We start from the raw sequence: 20,738 nt of genomic DNA, 5'->3' as shown, positions 1-20,738 counted from the left end.
TCGGAGTGAGAATGTGTTGCTTATGCAGGAGTTCAAAGGGCCTTGTGCATAGTTATTACATCGGCACTCTCGCTATTTACTCTCTAGCATGCTCGCTAGCCTCGTTAGCGGTTGTGTCGGTACAGCTGGAGATATTGCTGTCAGCAGAATTCAACATGTCTCTTGGCTCCCCCTGCCCCCCTCTGTGTTTACACACAGCTTTTCCTTGATGACCAGTTTACTCTCTCATGTCTGGCAACAGAGCAGCAATGTTTGTTCACACTTGGATTCATTCATTAGGTTGATAGCAAGAAAGTCAGGACGAGAGCTCCTTATGAGAGGAATTAGGCTCAGGTTAACAATCCGCCCATATTAGCCAATCCGATTAGCAGCTGAAGGTCAGTTGAGACAACCTCCTTACTCAGGTGTCTAGTAAGGATAATGAGAGCTTGGCACAGTGAAGAATGCACTGCTGGATAGCATTTATGTTTAGTTATAAATATAGTTAGGCAAGCTATAAGTGGGCGGCACGGTGGTGTGGTGGTTAGCACTCTCGCCTCACAGCAAGAGGGTTGCCGGTTCGATCCCGGGCGTGGGAGCCCTTCTGCGTGGAGTTTGCATGTTCTCCCCGTGTCAGCGTGGGTTCTCTCCGGGCACTCCGGCTTCCTCCCACAGTCCAAAGACATGCAGATTGGGGACTAGGTTAATTGGTGACTCTAAATTGTTCGTAGGTGTGAATGTGAGCGTGAATGGTTGTCTGTCTCTATGTGTCAGCCCTGCGATAGTCTGGCGACCTGTCCAGGGTGTACCCCGCCTCTCGCCCGATGTAGCTGGGATAGGCTCCAGCCCCCCCGCGACCCTCAAGAGGATGAAGCGGTTAGAAGATGAAGCTATAAGTGATAATGGAGAAATTAATGCAATAGTTTAGACAAATACTCTGACTTTAAGTAGTTAAAGCATGGAATATGCAAAGACCAGGGTTCCCACACTCATGGAAAATCTGGAAAAGTCTTTGAATTTCACAATCTCATTTTCCAGGCATGGGGAAGTCATGGAATTAGTAAAATCCTTTAAAGTTTTGGAAAAGTAGTGGAATTTTGATGTGTCATAAAATGAATAGTTACAGTAATCTTGGAATAGTGGATAACCTTCCAAGTAATAAAACATAACAATAAATGTATTTTCTCTAGCTGTTGGCGTATTGTAGCTTTAATATGTGATGATGTGTGACAATGATTTGTTTACTTGTTTTTATTCACATTCTCTTCCCACGTCCCAAGTCTCCCTCGATGTGTGCCAGCTAGTTTGAATCTGGTATGTTGGAATAAGAGAAAAGGAAATGTTGTCCATGGAAATGTAGGAACTGAAAACACCGGGCTTCTACCACATCAATGTCATCAGTGACAAAGAAGAAAACTGTGCTTACTTTGATTATGTAATGTACATTTTGAAATCACTATTTTTACTTCATGGTACCCTGTGGAGTTTCCTAATGCTTTGTGTGCATGTCCTCCCTCATTAAACATGTGCAAAATTGACTTTAAAGGGATAGTATGGAAATAATTTGGGCGGTGGGAGGGTATTGTAATTTTTCACTGCAATACATTTATCTCCGCGTGTGAGTGTATGTATTGCTATGTACGCAGTTAATCTGGCATACTACTGGACCACTCAGCCTAATATATTCAAAATTGCTCCAAAACCTGTGTCATTGACTGCTGACTCCCCATTCTCCATTTATACTTTATTTACATACAAAAATAGATGTGGTCATTTCAAACGTAAATGTCACTGCCCACGTACTTCCATGCAACCTTTATCATAGCATAGATACATCCACTAGATGGTACTAGATGGCAGAGTTGAAAGTTTTATGTCACCAACATGGTGACAGTGGAGGAGGGTGTAATAATGTACTCATTTAACGGAGGCAGCGTTGTAGCCAGTGATGGTTTGTGAGGTCATTAAATGCATCAGGACATGTGAACAGACAGTCTCTCTTACCAGTTTGTTTCGTTCAAATGTCTTTGTCATGACCTATGGTGATGTCTTGCTTGAACTACACTCCACCACCCCCACGATCTCCACTGGTATTGCGCTGATTTCTCTGTATCCATAAGCTTTCAGAAAACATGCAGAAATACCAAAGAAATCAGCACAGTGTACGAACAGAAGGCTCGTCTGTGTGCATGTACATATCTAACATTGAGCATAAATGAGCCCTTGACCAGTCTTTATGGGGTGCAAGTTTTACAGATACCGGCTTGGCTGAAAATGACAAGATTGACCATCTGTTGGTCACATTTTGGCCTTCGTCATGGCTAAAAAAACTGACACCCATAAAAACATTTGGTCTGCAATCTTGACAGAAAGGGAGGCGGGGAGGCGGGAGGGACAATTCAACTGGGTGCAGCTGTTCGGGCTGCTTGTTCTGTGTGCTGCATGGCGCCATACCAAACTGGAAGCACTTTACCTGCACAATTTTGTTGATTTGGTCATTTTACCTTGATATTTCCCTTTACCCTAAGCAAATAAGTAGGCTAAAGTAGATAAATGGTTTATTTTTTGGCCTTTTATAGGTATTTATTGTTATCAGTAATTATTTATTTATTTATTTATTTATTATTATTATTGTTGTTCTGTAGCCTACAGACAAAGTTAATATTGTTAAAAATCCACTTTTGAACGGATCGAATCATCAGATGGATCACATGAATCAAAGATTTGTGGCTGTGTTTCAGTTATTTAAAATACATCCTTTCACATACAGTAGTTACATTGTATCTATATTTCACATACAGTGCCTATTGGCGGAAAAAGTGCGATCAGGATGGGCGGCCGCCTGATGAAGATCTGCACTCTACTGAGTGCACTTTTCTAGGTAATTATATAAATAGTTACATCAAAAGAATCAGTATGAAATCTGAGCCCCCAGAGTCAAGCTTCTTCATCAGAAAAATGGTGCTTTGCCGAATGGAAGGTTCATGTTGTCCTGAAGCCTGTTTTTGGCTCAGGTTAATACCTGGTCAGAACACACACTGTACTAGTGTCCATCCACCTGTCCTGCTGTCCCTTCCAATCTTTACTGGACTGGATTCAGTGCCGTTTGGTGAGCCTTTAAACTAAAGATCAAAGTTTCAGCTGGGAAGGCAGATGTGTGTGTGTGTGTGTGTGTGCGCGCATGCATGTGTGCACGTGCGTGTGTTGAAAACCATGAAAGTATTACTTCCCAATAGTTACATAACACACCGTGATATTAAATTTTCAAAGAGGAGATTTATTTTGGACACTGCATTCCACAGTACACCGTCTGGACAGAGGTCACCTATGATCAAACATTCGTAAAACATTGGGAACATCGGATTTAATGCACGTTATGAAAATGTTAATCACAGAAGGGCAGTAAACTCAACCGTTACGTCATCATGAAACTGTCAAACATTTAGTTGGAACATAATAACTTGTTACATTTAGTGCACAACATTGATACACTGATAAAACCTCTACAACAGATATGCTATTTAAACCTGCGCATGAAACCTCTTGGGTTTAACGCAAAGTCTGAAATAAAGATGACTTTTCGTCATTTAACACAAAAATAATGTAATGCACTTTACGCATTATCAAAGTTGGTGATAAGGCAGGTAAGCATTTGTATATTTTTTTATTAGCAGTTCTTTTCTTGTGCTCAGCAGCTGGACTTGGATTATGATTTCTGTTATCTGATCGGCTTCGTGCTTTTGAGAAATTTAAGAAGAACAGCCACAGAAAGGTAAAAATCCAAATAAATCCAGAGCTGATAGACCACAACAGAAATGTTAAGACAAAGACAGACACACACATGTAAACATAGACACATACTGTTCATGCAGTCGCTGATAAAATGTTTAAATTGTGCAGCTGGGATGACTGGATCGATCCATAACGCCCTGGCCATGTCACAAATTCACTACCTTATCTTCTCTTTTGGAGTGTTTAATTTGTTGAATTTTGCTTTCTGCTTTCAACCACCATCGTAAAGATATTCTCTGTACATTTACCAAAAATAAAACAAACAACATTGTACAGTACAAACACTTCATTGGCCTCAAAGCTCATTTGGGCCTGTTAAACATCTGACAGCAAAATACATCTAGCCTGTATGTACAAATGTACACTGATGCAGTAGAGTAGAATATGTCAAGGACATTCCAGGTATATAACCGTTAGGCACTAAAAGGTGTTTCAGCGTAACTTGGACCACCTTTTCCTCCGGACTGATCCAAAATAGACCCTGGCCTAAATCTGATCCACCACTTGTTTTGAGTTGTGGCGAGCATAATCAAAATCACATTCCTAAACACTGTGTGTGTATGTAGTTTTTTTTTTTTAAACAATTGAGGTTACTGGATATTAACGTTGTACACGTCAATTCTGTTTTTTGTGTTTTTGAGAAATCTCCTAGATTCTGTCAGTTACAAGATGCAGAATACCTTGCGTAAATTCAATGAACTACACCAAAAACAACCATCATGGTTCCACAAATTGTGCAGCTCTCCATATACAGAAAAAGCAAGATGTTCAAAACATGCATTTCCACCAAAAATGAACCAGCAAAATATGAAAATATATCATATTCAGTCTAGGATCTCAATATGCTTCAATATCCGTATCTAAAATAAAGGTAATATCAATAATCAGACTTTTTTTTGTTTGGTTCACTCAAACTGTGAAAAGTGTCAATTGAAGCTAAACTAAACGATTCAAAATACATATAATTTTTTTCTAATAGTGTCAACTTTACAACAGGTAAACAGCAGAATATGTTAAATGGCATTCAATAAGCTAATGTTGGTTATGAGAGGGTTAAAATTTAGAAGGAACATGCTGGTACTTTGATCTGTTACTGTTTCCTGACTGCATTAAGTATGAACCTTTCCTCTTGTTATTCCAGTCAGAGAGAGGATGAGCAGAACTCAGCAGTCTGAACATGCACTGTTCTTGGATCAGTGTTATCAGAAGGGTTCTGGGACTCTGTGGATGTGTTGTAATACTGAAGACAGAATGGCTGATCCCAGGTCAGGATAGTCTATATGTCCATGTCCACCGGCCGAACCTCACCAGTGTTGTGCTCTTTCACCCACAGCTCTCTGTCTTTGGCTGGATCCACGTTCTGCAGCAACTGGTCGACCGGCTCCACCGTCTACAGACATAATAAAAGTTACATAACACCATAAAATGTCTGCGTCTGTTCACCTGGTTCATTGTTACTACCTCAGATACAGTGTACAATAAGGAGTAAGGTGCTTGTCCGTCCAACATTTTGGTCCAAAGTTTGAGTTCTCAGCAGCTACCTGGCACAAAATTTGGTATTCATGATTTAAATTATTAATTTGACATTTTGGAAAATAGCTGTACACTTTTTCACTTTATGGCAGAGAGTTATTTAGTATTAGCATCAAAATAAACCTTAGGGAACCAAAACTAAAAGTACTCATCATGTAGATTGCCTCATTTCAAAATCATATATCATATTACTGAATTATAATTATTATGCATTCATAGGTTTATTACTTAATAACTGATCATTATTTATCATATTTTGTATTTATCATCTGAATCTGTTAGGTAACTAAAGTTATCAAATGTAGTCGAGTAAAAAATGACAACATCTGCCTCTGGAGGAAGTGGAGTAGAAGTATAAAGTAGCATGAAACTTAACATTCTTAAGTAAAGTACAACTGCTGTGCTTGAGTAACTGTACTCAGTTACAGTCCACTACTGGATACCACTCTCATGTCTGTCCACTAAATATGAAGTTACAAGCAGCAACTAGTTAGCTCAGCTTAGCACAAAGAGAGGAAAAGGGGAATTATTGTGTTTAACTTGAACTGAACCAGCCAGTCCAGCTGTTATCAGGCCATTAAATGGCCATTATCAGTCATTATAAGCATCTTAGAGATCGGTTAGAAGGAGTCTGTCACACATACTACAGTTTTAGACTCAGAGGGTCATTGTCAAGCCATAAAATAGCCATTTATTGTTAGGTGGCAACTTCTTGTGGCTGTAATAATAATTATGGGAGCAAAGGGTGGAGTCGGGCTATGTAAAATAAAAAGTGAGAAAGTACATGTTGTGCGAGAGGAAGGGGTGGTAGATGGATAAAAAACAAAGCAAACAAACAAACAAACAAAACAGGAATTTTACTCAGGAAAGTGGGATTCGCATGTTAAGTGAAACAAAAAGTCAATATTCACTTTAACAAGAAACAATTGTTTTTACTAGTTTTTATGCCTATACCTAACATAAGTAAAAAACAAGCCTAAAAAACTGTAACCATTTCACAATGTTGGATATGCAAACGGCCATTTAATGGGCTGATAACAGCCTTTGAACCTAATGGGTGCAGCAGGCCCCTTCTAATCCATATGTACTGTATATGGCTAAAAAAACAAACAGATAATGGCCATTTAATGGGCTGATATCATAGGATGCAGGTGCAGCAACTGAGCAGTAACATATTTTTTAGTGAAGAGCTGGTAGGCTGATTTTGTTACCTTTGGACAGAGCCAGGCTAGCGTTCTTAGCTTGCTAAGCTAGCTGGCTAGCTACAATAAAACAGAGACAGCTGAAACAAATCAACATTATTATTTTAAAACTCCCTACAAAGTGCTTAAGGTACAAAAATGCCTGTAATTACTTTATTAGTAATCTGAGATTAAAAAAATTTCTATCCAGATGAGCTAAATTCTGGGTAAAACACTAAAGAATTGTTCCAGTTTTTCTTTTTTTCATCAGTGTAAGTCAGTGAGTATTATAACATATAAAAGAGAACACTTAAAATGTAAACTCTGCTTACAAAAGAGCTTGATCTAAATAAACAGCATGTTTAAAAATTTTTATGAGGTACTTTATTCCACCCAAGGTAATTTTCCTGAAAAAAAACAAAACATTTTTAGATAAATATGACCTTAAAAAGCTTAATGAAGGAACTAGGGAAAGTTTGGAGGGAGCTATTACAGAAAAAGAGATATCGGACATCTCCAAAATCAAGTCAGGGAAGTCCCCCAGCCTAGACGGCTTCCCTGTCGAATTTTTTAACTTTTACTTTTACTTTAACTTTTCTCCCTAAACTGCTTAGCCCTTTACTGCTGATGTATAACCATGCGATTAAAACTGGAAAACTGCCAGAATCTCTGGAATTGGCATTAATTATGGTTTTACCTAAACTAGGGAAAGACCCGAAATTATGTAGTTCATACAGACCGATTTCACTTTTATCAACAGACTATAAAATATTCTCTAAAATACTCATGCTACGAGTGGAAAAACATATTCCGGACCTAATTATCTTAGACCAAACTGGATTTATTCAAAATCGCTCCCCATTTGATAATGTCAGAAGGTTTTTTAACATTATACATGCCTCCGAAACAGATTGTTCTCCAACAATTGCTGTGTCTTTAGACGCAGAGAAAACTTTCGATCGTGTAGAATGGCACTGTCTTTTTGAAGTAATGAATAGAATGAATTTTGGTCCCACTTTTTGTAAATTGGTTAAGATGTTATATAGATGCCCAATGGCTCAAATCCAAACAAATAAGGATATTTCTTCTAAAATTACCCTCTCACGCTCTACAAGACAAGGCTGTGGTCTCTCGCCCCTGTTACTCGCGCTGGCGATAGAACCACTAGCGGTGGCAATAAGATCCCATCCATTAATTAAGGGGAAGCAGATAGGGTAGACCACTCATAAAATTTCATTATACGCAGATGATATCTTAATTTTCTTAACGGATCCGGGGTCATCAATACCCGCATTATTAGAAACTCTAACAGAATATAGTGCAATTTCTGGATATAAGATAAATCTAAATAAAAGCGTTGTCATGCCACTGAACACAGCGGGGACTAAAATATCAAGATGTAATATACCCTTTCAGTGGAGCCCTGAGAAATTAACATATCTGGGCCTTCAGATTCCCAGTGTACGTTTGAAAGCTTTCTCTGTGAACTATTTACCCCTATTAAGGAAAACTGAAGAAGAGTTCAATAGGTGGATGAACCTTCCCTTGTCTTTGATAGGTCGAATCAATTGTATCAAAATGAATGTCTTACCGAAATTTCTATTTTTGTTTCAAATGCTACTCATTACATTACCTAAATACTTTTTTAAACAGCTGCATTCAGTGGTGTCTAGGTTCATATGGAAGGGCAAAACCCCCAGAATAAAGTTAAGAGTCCTTCAAGGAACACCTAAAGAAGCGGGACTGAAACTTCCTAACTTCGAAATGTATTATTGGACAGCACAATGTCAGGGAGTTTGGGCATGGAAAGTAAATTTACAGCAACCCCCCTCTTGGCTACAGATAGAGCAGCACGATATTAATTCTATGTGCCTTTCATCAATTCCATATGTTCCTTCACTGAAACATCTCCAAATGCTGACAACAAACCCATTTATAAAACACACCTATAAAATATGGTCTGAACTACGTAAAAAGACCCAAAGTAATCAACCCTTATATCACCTTACTCCCTTCCATACAAACCCTCTTTTACCAAAGGTCCTAAGAGATGACATCACCCAAGTATGGTTCACAAAAGGCATCAGGATATTTGGGGACCTATGCAAAGATGGGGTCTTAGAGTCATTTGAAAATCTTACGACTAAGTACAGCCTTAACAAGAGGCATTTCTTCAAGTTCCTGCAACTTAGGCATTATATTCAAACAGAACAGGGAGGCAGATTTCTACCCATTACAGAACAACCCTTAGATAATATATTGAGGAGTAGAAAAGGAATCAGAGGGTTTATATCTCACATGTACAGAAAAAGAGGGGCTTAAGGCTAGGGCAAAATGGGAGGCTGACTTATCCCACAACTTTGATGATGCTGACTGGACTGAATTATGTGAAAAGGCCCAACGCTTTTCCCATAATAGTAGACACATATTTTCCCAATACAATTTGATACATAGAACCTATCTCACCCCGGAAAGGCTACATAACATAAACCAGACAATCTCTCAATATTGTCCAAAATGTAAATCTGAAGTCTGCTCTCTCATTCATATGTTCTGGTCATGTTCACAGCTGTCTAACTACTGGGAAACAATACTTAGAACCATATCCAAGATAACAAAGATAAATATTCCATTTGAACCAAGGTTAACTCTGTTAGGAGATGTGTCGATGCTACCTGTGAGGGGCAACAAAATCAGATTCATAAGAATAGCTTTGACAATAGCCAATAAGTGCATAGCTCTTAAATGGAAGAATGAACATTCACCTCCACCCTCTCTTTGGCTCAGTGAACTAATCTCTTGTACTCCCAGTGAGAAAATAATGTATAATCTAAAACAAAGGCCGGATAAATTCGAGGGAATATGGGGTAATCTGATTGAACATCTGAAAACAGCAGACATAGAAGATTGAAGAGTCATACCAGTTGCTGACTAGAGAAATCCAATTGATATTTTTATTTATTTTTATTTTATTTTATTTTTTTTCTCTCTCTCACTCCTTTCCCTTTCTACCAATGTATCTATACATTCTTACCATGCATTTCTTATTTTTTAGGTTATTCATTTTTGGTATCTTTTTTTCCATAATTTTATTTTATTTATTTAGTCATTTATTTATTTTATATATTTTATTTGGGGTAACGGATTGTGTTCACACTGCTCACTGTTGTATTACCTAAATATTTGTAACACAAAAAACTCAATAAACACAATGTTAAAAAAAAAAAAGAAAGAGCTTGATCTCTAGTGTGTGTATCATCTCTTAGAAGTTTGTGCTGGCAGACTACATCCCATTAGATTTACAGGGTTTACTCTTCCCCTCCTAAATAAGCAGAGCGTCTGGGTGGGCTCTCTCTGGGGCACACAGTGATGACAGCGTCAGTGTGTTGGATGAAAGGCTGGCAGGGGGAAAGACTGACTGTAGGGCACACTGTGTCACAGCAGTTACACAAAGTGGCACGCAAATCATGTCAAAACCAGTTGCAATCACTGGCACATCTAATAATGGCTTGCTCAGATGTTTGCTGTTGAACTGATTCAAAATGCAAATAATCTCCAATCTAAAAGAAAATCAAGCACGTTTAAAGTGCTGTTTCTAGAGGGTATTCAATACTCATATATAGCACATCAGTTTGATATCAACTTAAGTTCCTATCTTCAGTACATGCACAGAGAAAAATCAGGAAAAAGGAGCTCACACTCTGATTGAACATGTCCGTTTCGTGCCGCAGAGTCGTGTACTGGCGTAAATGCTGCTGAATCCACTCAATCCGTTCAACCTCCAGTTTCTCCAGCTCCTGAAGTGGAAGAAAGACAAAAGTTCATCGCCAGTAGCCGAGAGAAGTTGTTAACCCTTGTATTTTGTTGACATTTGCTATTCTTCCTCTTTGTTTGACACGACTGCCATATGTTTACTCCTGCTGCTACTACTGCTAGTAATGATAATAATAATCATAATTGCAAAATCAACCTTTTTTCTCCGACTTGTGGCGCTTTGAGCACCACAAGCTGAGTGCCATCTAGTTCCATTATATTTGAGAGAAGGCAGACATCTCAACGGCTGATATCTCCAACACTCTGCAACTCACACCAAAACAACCTAGACTGATAAACAGCACTACAGGTAAGAGGAAAAATATATGTTTTTGATTTGGGGGTGAACTGTCCCTTCAAATATTCTCTTGTTTCCTATCACCATGTTAAATCCCCATTCATAGAAAAGTATTAAAGTTTCCTGTGACACAAATTGAGCTGCATATTTGATGAAGGTGATAAAACATTGTTATTACATCAAATATTTTATGTTATATTGGATATTTATGAGCAAGTGTTTATCCTTTTTCACCGTCAAGTCATTCACAGACAAATAAATGGGAAGTGTGACTTATTTTTTTTAATTTTACTTTATGTTGTAATACTCTAATAACAAAAGAAAAAATACACTTATATGGGATTTGATACGGGTAATTCTGTATAAAATGTCCTTTCAAAATTGTCCACAAATAAAAATCCACAAAAAGTAACTGTATTTTACAAGCTGAGGTCTCTAACACCCCCAGACAGAAGGAATGGTCCTTTTCCCGTATCATTTCTGAATTAATCTTATAGGTGATTCTCATAAAATTAGTCATAGTTATCAAACAATGTTGAGTTCAAGTGTGTTTGTTGAGGCTAAACATTAGTTCTCTCCAAAGAGAAGATCTTACCATGCTGGTGGTGACCATTTCTTCAAACCACTTGCACTGGGTTTGGTTGTACAGATCCACGCAGCGCATCAGGTCATCTCCTGGAGAATACAGACACGAGCATGAAGGAGAGGTCAGAGGTCAGTTCACAAGAAAACAACAGTCAGCATTTACAAGGTTACTTCTTTTCCCCCAGGCTTTTTAAATGCTCCTTTTCAGATGCATGTCTGTTATTATTATCAGTGTGATCTGTGGTACACATCGAGCAAAAACCTAAAGGACCAGCAGAGGGCGCTCACAAATCACTCATGGTTTAATGTGGACTTGAACATGTTGTCATGGTTGTTATATGGTCTAAATTAGGCTGTAAAGACTGTTGGATGAGTTCTATTTTAATATCTTGGGATTGTTTTACAACAAAAATGTGGAATGGTTTCTTGAAAATAACTGCTCCTGACAGCTGAAACTCCCTTTGCCCACAATGCTGCACGTTTCTGGGACAAAAATGAAACAGGTCTCAGATTTGGTTTGATAACTACTATTTTTAAACCAGTGCTAAAAACCTGAACTGCTCACAGTTTGAATTCAACTTTGGGCTTTTTTTCTAAAAATTCAGCAAAGGAGCTGAGTATAAATCTTCAGATTTTTCCTAGTTGTTGTATCTCGGTCCCAAATCCTAATTAGATCTTCTTTCAATTTTTGTCAATTGGCCGAACACTGCAGAATATTTCAGCTCTCTGTATATCTATATAAAACAGGGAGTGTCAGATAGTAAACCAGAAACATGACTGAGGCTTATTAAAATTCATTCAGTGAAGGTAAAACACATTCCTCTCTTTGACAGCGACTATAGTCAGCTGTAATGACATTTGGCCCAACCTTGGCACAGCAGCGCTGATCACCGACACAAGGCCGACATAATTTAACTGTAACTGAGCGCTATTGATTAGTGCTGTGGACTGTGACTAATCTACTGAGTGGAAGAAAGCGAGACAGAGATAGGTTCCTGCGGTGCAGTTCTGTCTGCTGAAGCCGAGCAGAACAATTACAACATTAACTCATCTTCTTTCTTATTAAAATGTCAAACACAGAGTATCTCAGGTGGGATGTCTGTCGTTTGCTGTGCTCATCCTTTTCTACAATTTACACTAATTACACAATACAAAACCAAATTAGCTTCACATCAAATTTAATGTTATATCACGCACTGGAGAGGACCAGTGAAGTGTCGCCTCTGTGAACAGCCAGTAAAACAAACATTAATTCATTCAAATAAAAGATAAGAGTGCGGCTAATGGAACCTCTTAATTTGATTATAAAAAGGGGCAAATAAAATTTTGACATCCGTGGGGTTTTTTTTTTTTTTGCTTGTTCCTCAATACAGAAGCATTCTAGTCCAGATTTCCATAAATTCTTTTACTCCAATCTGACACCTGGTCAGTGGCCCTTGGTGTCAGATACCGATGCAGCAAGGCACCCTCCAGAAACGGTATGAGACACAATGCAGTTTTTGATACTACGAGCAACTGCTGTAGCATGAAGAGCCAGAAAGTCCGCAGAGGTGGGTGGGTGGGTGGGGAGGCAAAGAGATGGAAAGGGAGGTGGACTACAGGTAAGGTACAGGTGTAGCATGCTACACTGGGGACGACTTCACATAACATTAGTAACAAACGTAGTTACTTTAAGCTGAACCATAGTGGGTGTTTTTCCAAACCTGACCAATTAAGTTACTCCCTTTTGTTGCCTAAACCTATGGAAGTAAACCTGAAAACAAAGTTTTTACCTGTGGTCTAAGTTTATTTTAAAAAGAGACTGTGTGCATTTAATGAGCAGAAACTTTACATTTCCTGTGAAAACGGAGGTTTATTTTGAAAAGACACAATGCATGTCACAAGCAGTCACTGAGCATCCAAATTTGATGCTAGTGGGGTACCTAGCACATCACAGTTTGATGTGTAGGGCAGATTGGCATTTTATTGGTTGAAAGTAGGGGTGTGCCATATCATCTTGTTCATGATAATACAGCTATAATCTTTAAAATCATATGAAAAATTCATATCGTGATACTAGTGTTATTTTGACTTGTTGGCATATTGACGTCATACTGTTACCCACGGCAACAACAAGCACGGCTGAAAGAGGAATTATTACTAACTCCACGATGGTTCCAAAAAGAGGAGCAGCCTCAGTAGTATTTAATAAACTATGGCGTTGTTAGGCCTGGGCATTCTGAATGTTTATGTACAGACTATTTTAGCGAGCTACTGCTCTCATTCAGTGGCTCCTCCGGCAGCAGCACAGCGTCTCCTCCTCTCGTCCACACAGGAGTCTGTGTTGTCAAGTGATTTTGTCATAAACCTCTGTCAATGTAAACCTACGTGACACTCGCGGCTCGACAAAAAACACATACATAATATGTAGTTATGGGAAAACTACATAATATGTAGGGTTTTTTTGTAACTACACAATATGTAGTTTTTGTTGCATATATTATATTTGAATGTGCAATAGTTATGTTAGCATAATTGCCTGTCACAGGTTACAGCGTGATGATTATAGGAGAAATGGCAGAGCATAAAGGTCCAGGTGGAAAAAAAAGCACAACTCAATCATTCAGAATTTTGCTAAAAGAAGGAAATCACCTGTTGATTTATATATATAGATCCCAGGGTACACTTTTTGTATTTGGAAGCTGTTTAAATGTGTAATTTGTGGTAAAATTTATTTTGTTGAACTATTAATATTGTAAACAGAATCTGAATCTCACTCTGAGTTACTGTTGTTGTTTATAAACTAAAGAAATGAGAGATCATTTTTCTTTAGTTTTTACTGAACATTTAAAGGCAAACTGGTTGACATGTAAAACTATATCAGTTATTTTGTTGCAATTCTTTTTTCTTAAATTACTAATAAAACATATATTTACTAACTTGTCATATCATCAAAAATATCGTTATCGCAAAAATACCTTGAAATATCGTGATATTGCCCACCCCTAGTTTAGAGAAAGAATGGGTTACATGTGGATAGTTACTGTCTTAAAACTATGAATTCCAATTTCAACTTGCAGATTTTGATGCATGTTTGTTGTAATGTGAAGTTAATTTGATTTTACAATGTTGAATTAGTTCCAGCCACAAAACAGCCCAACACATAACTGTAAAACAACAAAGCTGTCATTGTTTTAATGGGTTTTTTTTAACAGACTAAGTAACTGATATATTGATTTTGTTAGCTTTATACAGAGCCTGGCTAGCTGATTCCCCCTGTTTCCAGTCTTTCTGTTAAGCTAAACTAAATAGCTGGCTGTAGCTTAATGTTAACTGTGCAGGCATGAGAGTGGAATTTTCTCTTCTAACTCTTGGCAAGAAAGCGAATAAGATGTCAAACTATTCCTTTAAGACTTACAAAACTAGCCTACGCAAACCCAGACTAAAGGCGATGTCTGATTCAGGACAGACAAATAAATCAGACTGTAGTTGCCTTAACTTTAGCTGAACATGTGACGGATATTTCTGGCTGTGTTTCACCTTCTTTACCTTTACAACACTGCTAACAGATGCTAAAGTCTGTTTCCTTGTGTTTTTAAAACCCTGAGTTTACTTTAAACCCGGAGTTGTTCCATGTGTCTCGGTGCAGTTGTTTGGTAACTTGGTGACAAGTAAAGTTCAAATAGAGCACAAATAAACTATTTCCAAACATGGCTACTGTGACTGGCTCTCTAATAAAGCTCTGTGACTCCTGACCTGCTTGTGTGGATTTCCGCCGGGCCTTCTTTATGTCTTCCTCCGTCTTGTTGCTGAGTTTGATCTCCAACTGCTGGGTCTTCACCTCCAGATCTTTCTGCCTGTCTGCCAGGGCTTTACGGGCCTGCGTCACACGCACACACACACACACACACACACACACACACACACACACACACACACAAACACATCAAGCAGGACGTGTGAAGGTAGACACAATGACTCATTCAGCATAATCCTCAGATTTACTGTGCCTACATCTATTACAAGAGTCATTACGGCCTTTTCATGTTGACTACTGACGTCCGATCCTGGTCTCATCCTTTAATCTTTTCTTAATCCATATTATTGAGTCTTTCCTCTTATTGAGACACCTCTCTGAAGGTCACAGTGAAACAGTGTGTGAAAAGTGAACATACACTAACTGTGATGCAGAGAAAATTTCGATTTGTCAACATACAACAAAAGAAAATAAACACGTGGGATGGAGTCAACATAAACCCACTGATTAGGTCACTTAATGCAGTGAAGCAGAGATGGAGCCAAAAGTTTGTTTTTGGCTGGAAATCATTTTTACAGCAGGGATAAACTTTAGTGAAAGACAGAAAACACTAAATGAAAAATAGGTAAAAAAAATAAATAAATACAAGCACAGCCAAATGAATGACAGAGGTAATGAACACACAACCAACTAACAGACACCTTTTGACAACATGCAACACAGCTGACTCTTTGCTAGCTAACCTAGCTGGTAGCTATACTCAGTATGTCAGCAGAGTTGAGTAAAGTATCTTTTGTTGCCTTTCCAAAATACCACAAAAGCAAAAATAGCAAAAAAGAAACAGATTAAACTGTGTTTGTCTGCCTGTGCCAGTGAAGTGAGCAAGATTTAGGGGGAATTTGTAGCGTTGAATTGCAGACTGCAACCAGTTAAAACTTCTTCTGGCTAGAATTTCTTCAATGTTCATTGTTCAAGAGGTTTTCACCTGGAGCCAAATTACCTGCAGAGGTCTCTTCCTCTCCAGAATGGGACTAGTGATTTAAACTGATAAAAACATTACAGACATCAATTACCACTGTAAACTGTGCTGTGCGAGAACAGAGACACAGCAACAGTGAATAATCAAAAAATACAGTTTGACCCTGCTTATGAGTACGGCCTCCACTATAAAGCAGGATTTATAGCTCTGCATCAAGTCAACGTTGTAACCTACGCTGTAGCCTGTCGTGCACCTCCCCCAGAAATGTAACTATGTGTCGGCGATGCAGACCTCCTGTCTATAGTTGGAGGCTAAAACCATTTCTCTCAGTGGAAACAAAGCTTTTATTTACTTAATTTCACAGATAAGAAGCAATAAATTGTGAAGACAGTAAAGCCCCCACAAAATAGCATTTTAAGTCTTGAGTGTGATTTATCCTTTGGGGATTTATACTTCAGAATTTATCCTGGCTTCATATGAGAAGAGGAAATCTCCGCTCGTCGCTAGGTTAATTTATACAATGTTAAATGCCATAGGCTTGTGTGAATAATGTTAGCATGTTACTTTTGTTTGGAAAACATGTTTAGTATAAGACAATTGTTTTGTCGGTGAACCATGTGAGTTATAATGGAGCCAACTTATGTACCATTACCTTTGTTAAATGTTGCTGTTGTCCTTGGCTAGAGGAAAAGTCCGCTAGCTGCTAGGCTAATTTATACAATGTAAAATGCCATAGGCTTGTGCTAAAAATATTAGCATGTTTTATTTGTGGGGAAAATGTGTCCAACAAAGGTCTGTGAATGCTGTGAGTTATAATGAAGCAGATAATAAGCGTACTTGTGTTTAAAATTGTCTCTATTAAATTATTCTTAATGTGTCTTTTGAGTGTGTCTTTGATCAACTAAACTTTACAGCACTTCACAGAAACCTCGACACTCACTAATGGTTTGGAGGTGTACCTGCAGAGTGACACAGACACACCACTGCACAAGTATAAATGCTCACACCGGCCTAGGCCACGTGTGTAGGCTACGGCAAAGGGTCTTCGTAGAGCTGACGCACAAATATAAATCCCGCTTAAGGCTCTTCTTTTTTTTATACATACATAGAATGTGTACTGAAAAAATAAAAATAAATAGAAGCACATACATTTGTCAAAAGGCCATAATATTATCAATATCAGTATCATGTATCTCATATAATTCTTGGGTGAGGTGAAAATGTTGGTCCATCAACAAAGAAATGTAGAATTATATTCTTGCTTCCACGTTGCCTCTTGTCTTTTGTGCATAATACATATTGCTGCGTCCCCTCAAAGCATGCATTATTCCTACAAGAAAATGTATGAAAATAAAAAAAACTCAAACGTGCGTACACAGAGGGAATTCATTCATGAAATGATTTTAGCAGGTGGGAAGCAGTAAAGTATTGCACTAATATGTTCCAAGTGTAGGAGTTACTGGAGCTCTTTTTATTATGTAACTCTCTGACATATACAAACACTGATGTGTATTTTGTTTTGCAGCTACACTATCACTATTTGGAGAGTGACACTGGAAATGTTTTGCACTATTTGGGAGAAACGTTAGCCAGTTAGGAATGACGAGGAACAAATTCATATGTACAAATATCTGCCGTCTAAAAATGCACGGTGTGCTGCTTTTGGTCTTTTTCATAATAATCTTCCAGCAGGTCAGACTCAGTACCTTCTCCACACTTGCGTAGCGACTTGCCAGCTGCTTCCTGAGGTCGGCGATGTGATGGTCGTACTTTTTCAGGTCCTTCTTGAAGTTGTCGCCTCTGAATGTCAGCAAGGGTTTTTCCACCTCAGAGTGGAGCTGTGAAAACAAGTCAGCTGTTGGTAATTGAAACGTTCTTGTTGAAGATGGCAGAAAAAACAAAACAAAAAAAAATCCCTGCTTCTGAATGCACTGTATGATGTGCTATTATGCAATCTCATGACTAAATATATGATGGTTAGTGGTACACACCTGTGACTACATTACATCACATAACTATTCATTTGTTATAAGTTTGATAACAAAAAAATCAACTACTACCGCTACTACAGTACACGCACTTAAAGTAAGTGCAGACTGGCAAATACATTGTTATCACTCATAAACTAAACTCCCTGGCAGAACGTTCACTTTCTATTATTTTTTTTATTATTATTTCATTATTGCTCGAAACAAAAGGTTCACAGAACATTTACTTTCTTTTTCTTAATCTTTACGTGCCAATACCTTTCTCTACGATCAGTACATCTCCTGACATGGTGCATTTTATAGCTTCTTCAGGCTTATTGCTGAAGAAACCCTGTTTCCTGCTCTACAAAGTCACATCTATCATCATAAAAGGAGACTGTTACACTTTTAGTCTCAGTTTCTATTTCTCACCAAACACTTGTCCAATAATATGAAAAAGACTTTTTTTTATGACACTTTAATAAACTGCAAAGTGCTTGTCAGCAGTGTCGGCTCTCCACACAGAATGCTAATCTAGTGCAAATGCCAGAGCTGGAAGATATAGATGAAATGTAGCTTATTAGAAAATGAGCCAGCGCCTCTGCAGGCTTGATAAGACTTCTCATTCCCTGCCTGACCATGCATTACTTTCTCCTCACCCGTCTCATAATGAAGCATGGAGTGTCAGTGCACTGGTGGAGCAGGAAGGAGGCTGCATGGCCCTGGGTGGGGGCTCGTCAGAACACAAAACTAATTAATTAGACAACAGAGGGCTATGAAAGAGCTCAGAGGCAGCCTCTGCGTTATTTAAGTCTGAGGCCAGTGTGCCGTTTCTGCATCGCTGGTAATCGGACCGCGGACAGGTCATTTTCTTCAGTCAGCGCTGACAAGGTTGAGGTAAACAAGCCCCGTCACCTCAGGATGTGGTCAGATCAAGTATCCATTACTTCAGCTGATTGAAAACATTACACACTTGACCTCAAGGTGCAGAGATCTGCGCAACAAAAGCATCCACACCAGGATGAAAGTGGACTCTTAAACGATTGTGATTTAGAGAAAGCCATAAATGTTACTTACTTAATCCATTAGTTACTGTTTACACCTAAAATCTTTACAAATTAATTGATCGTTTTTGTCAAAAAAATTTCTTGCTTTATGTGACCATTAATTGGAAACCCAAAGATTTTCAGTTCACTGAAAGCAGCAGATTAAGAATCTAAAGTCAGTGTTTTTCATTCATTGCTGCTTGAAAAATGAACAAAATGATTAATCCATTATCAGAAGAGTTGCAGATTAATATCTCTGTCAATTAAGTACTCCATCAATGAGTGGTTTTCAACTCTAGATAAAACATCACAATAATTGCATTCCTTTCCGACAGTGTCCTCAGCAGCTATTACCTTGTTGGAGAACTTTAGATGAACTTCGGCCTCATCATGAAGACTCTTCTTCAGCTGAGTCCAGGCTTCTCCGAGAGTCCTGAGAAAATAGCCATGCAAAATAAATTAAACCCGTAAGCACCTTTGTGATGGGACTAGAGAAAGCACTCAGAGAGCATAAACACTGAACAATTCTCCAAAACTATTCCCCCAAAGATGTTTAAAGTTAAAGTTTATCCCAAACAGTGGAGGTGCTAGTCATTATAATCAGGGAAATGATACCTGTAACAGTTTACCCACTGCTATGCTAACTCTGTAATGCTCAGTTAGCTTATTACTGCAGATAGTGAGCTAGTTAGCCGGACATGCCAACTTTAACAGCTTAGGGGTGGCAGTAGCTCAGCCCATAGGGACTTGGCTCAGGAAGTCCTTGTATGGACCAAGCATGGAGTGTGGACTGGTAGCTGGAGAGGTGCCAGTTCACCTCCTGGGCCGAGGTGCCCTTGTGCAAGACACTGAACTCCCAACTGCCATGGGTGCCCCCTCACTCTGACATCTCTCCATTTCATGCATGTATAAGTCCTGTTTGGGAATGTTCAGTGTATGACAACAGAGTGAAAAATTGAATTTCCCCTCAGGGATTAATAAAATATACCGTATGTTCTTCTTCTTATGGAAGAGCAGATAAACTGGGACCCCAGGAAGTGAGCCAGACGTCCTGGGTCCATCACGTGATGCCAATGGGCCCAAAAAGACTTTTTCCCATAGAGTTACATGGGAAAAGAGACATCTGTGTCACAACCCCCACGACGTGACTTGTTTTACTGTTTAAATTTGATCCAATAACATTTAGAAAGCCACACAATTAAATAATTTTATCCACATTTTAGTTAGTGGAGGACTAGGAGAAAAAAACTGCACTTAAGTACAAGTTCAGCTATTTGATGGCAGCATGCATAGTTGCAGCAACCTGCAGCTCTTCCTGCTCTATCTATCTATCTATCTATCTATCTATCTATCTATCTATCTATCTATAATTTATACTTTTACTTCATCACATTTTAATGGGAAATATTGTACTTTTTATTAGTTACTTTCATTTTAAGATCCACTGTTACAGAGTAGACTATCAAACAATGTAAAAACTTTCCAAAAAGTTGTACACAGTACACTAATGTGTTAATGATCCAATAATGTAATATATATATATGAAAACTGATTAAAAAAGACTTGGACTGGTGCCATTTTCCATATTGAGTATATTTACATTTTGCAATACTGAAGGCTTTAGTACATTCACTTTAGTAAATGTTGGAATTTAGGACTTACACTTATGATGGATATCTCTCAATACTTACACCGTTGGTTAATAATATTGTAGTCACTAAAGTAATTGTGTACTTCTCAAACAAACACAAGCAGTCAGACAATCAGACAAGTTGTAAACGAGCCAGCAGTTTTGCCAGATTAGCACAGTCAGGCTGTAAACTGTGATG

General features: G+C 38.4%; 1 protein-coding gene across 4 annotated transcripts in view; it reads right to left on the bottom strand.

The window, feature by feature from the left end:
• Nucleotides 1-3,254: 3,254 nt before the first annotated feature.
• The window catches only part of gas7a (growth arrest-specific 7a), a 68,886-nt gene continuing 51,402 nt past the window's right edge, over nt 3,255-20,738 (bottom strand). For all 4 annotated transcript variants that reach the window (XM_049560534.1, XM_049560535.1, XM_049560537.1 and 1 more), the window contains 6 exons: nt 19,264-19,342; nt 17,603-17,734; nt 14,917-15,040; nt 11,192-11,271; nt 10,184-10,282; nt 3,255-5,161 (listed from right to left, as the gene is read on the bottom strand). In XM_049560534.1, the coding sequence (XP_049416491.1) occupies nt 5,048-5,161; nt 10,184-10,282; nt 11,192-11,271; nt 14,917-15,040; nt 17,603-17,734; nt 19,264-19,342 (628 nt within the window). In that variant the 3' untranslated portion in view covers nt 3,255-5,047. The remainder of the gene's footprint in view (nt 5,162-10,183; nt 10,283-11,191; nt 11,272-14,916; nt 15,041-17,602; nt 17,735-19,263; nt 19,343-20,738) is intronic.

Source organism: Epinephelus fuscoguttatus, linkage group LG19 (assembly GCF_011397635.1).
Source record: "Epinephelus fuscoguttatus linkage group LG19, E.fuscoguttatus.final_Chr_v1".
Taxonomy (NCBI): Eukaryota; Metazoa; Chordata; class Actinopteri; order Perciformes; family Serranidae; genus Epinephelus; species Epinephelus fuscoguttatus.
The sequence above is the reverse complement of the archived record's forward strand: the minus strand, read 5'-3'. Positions and strand labels throughout refer to the sequence as shown.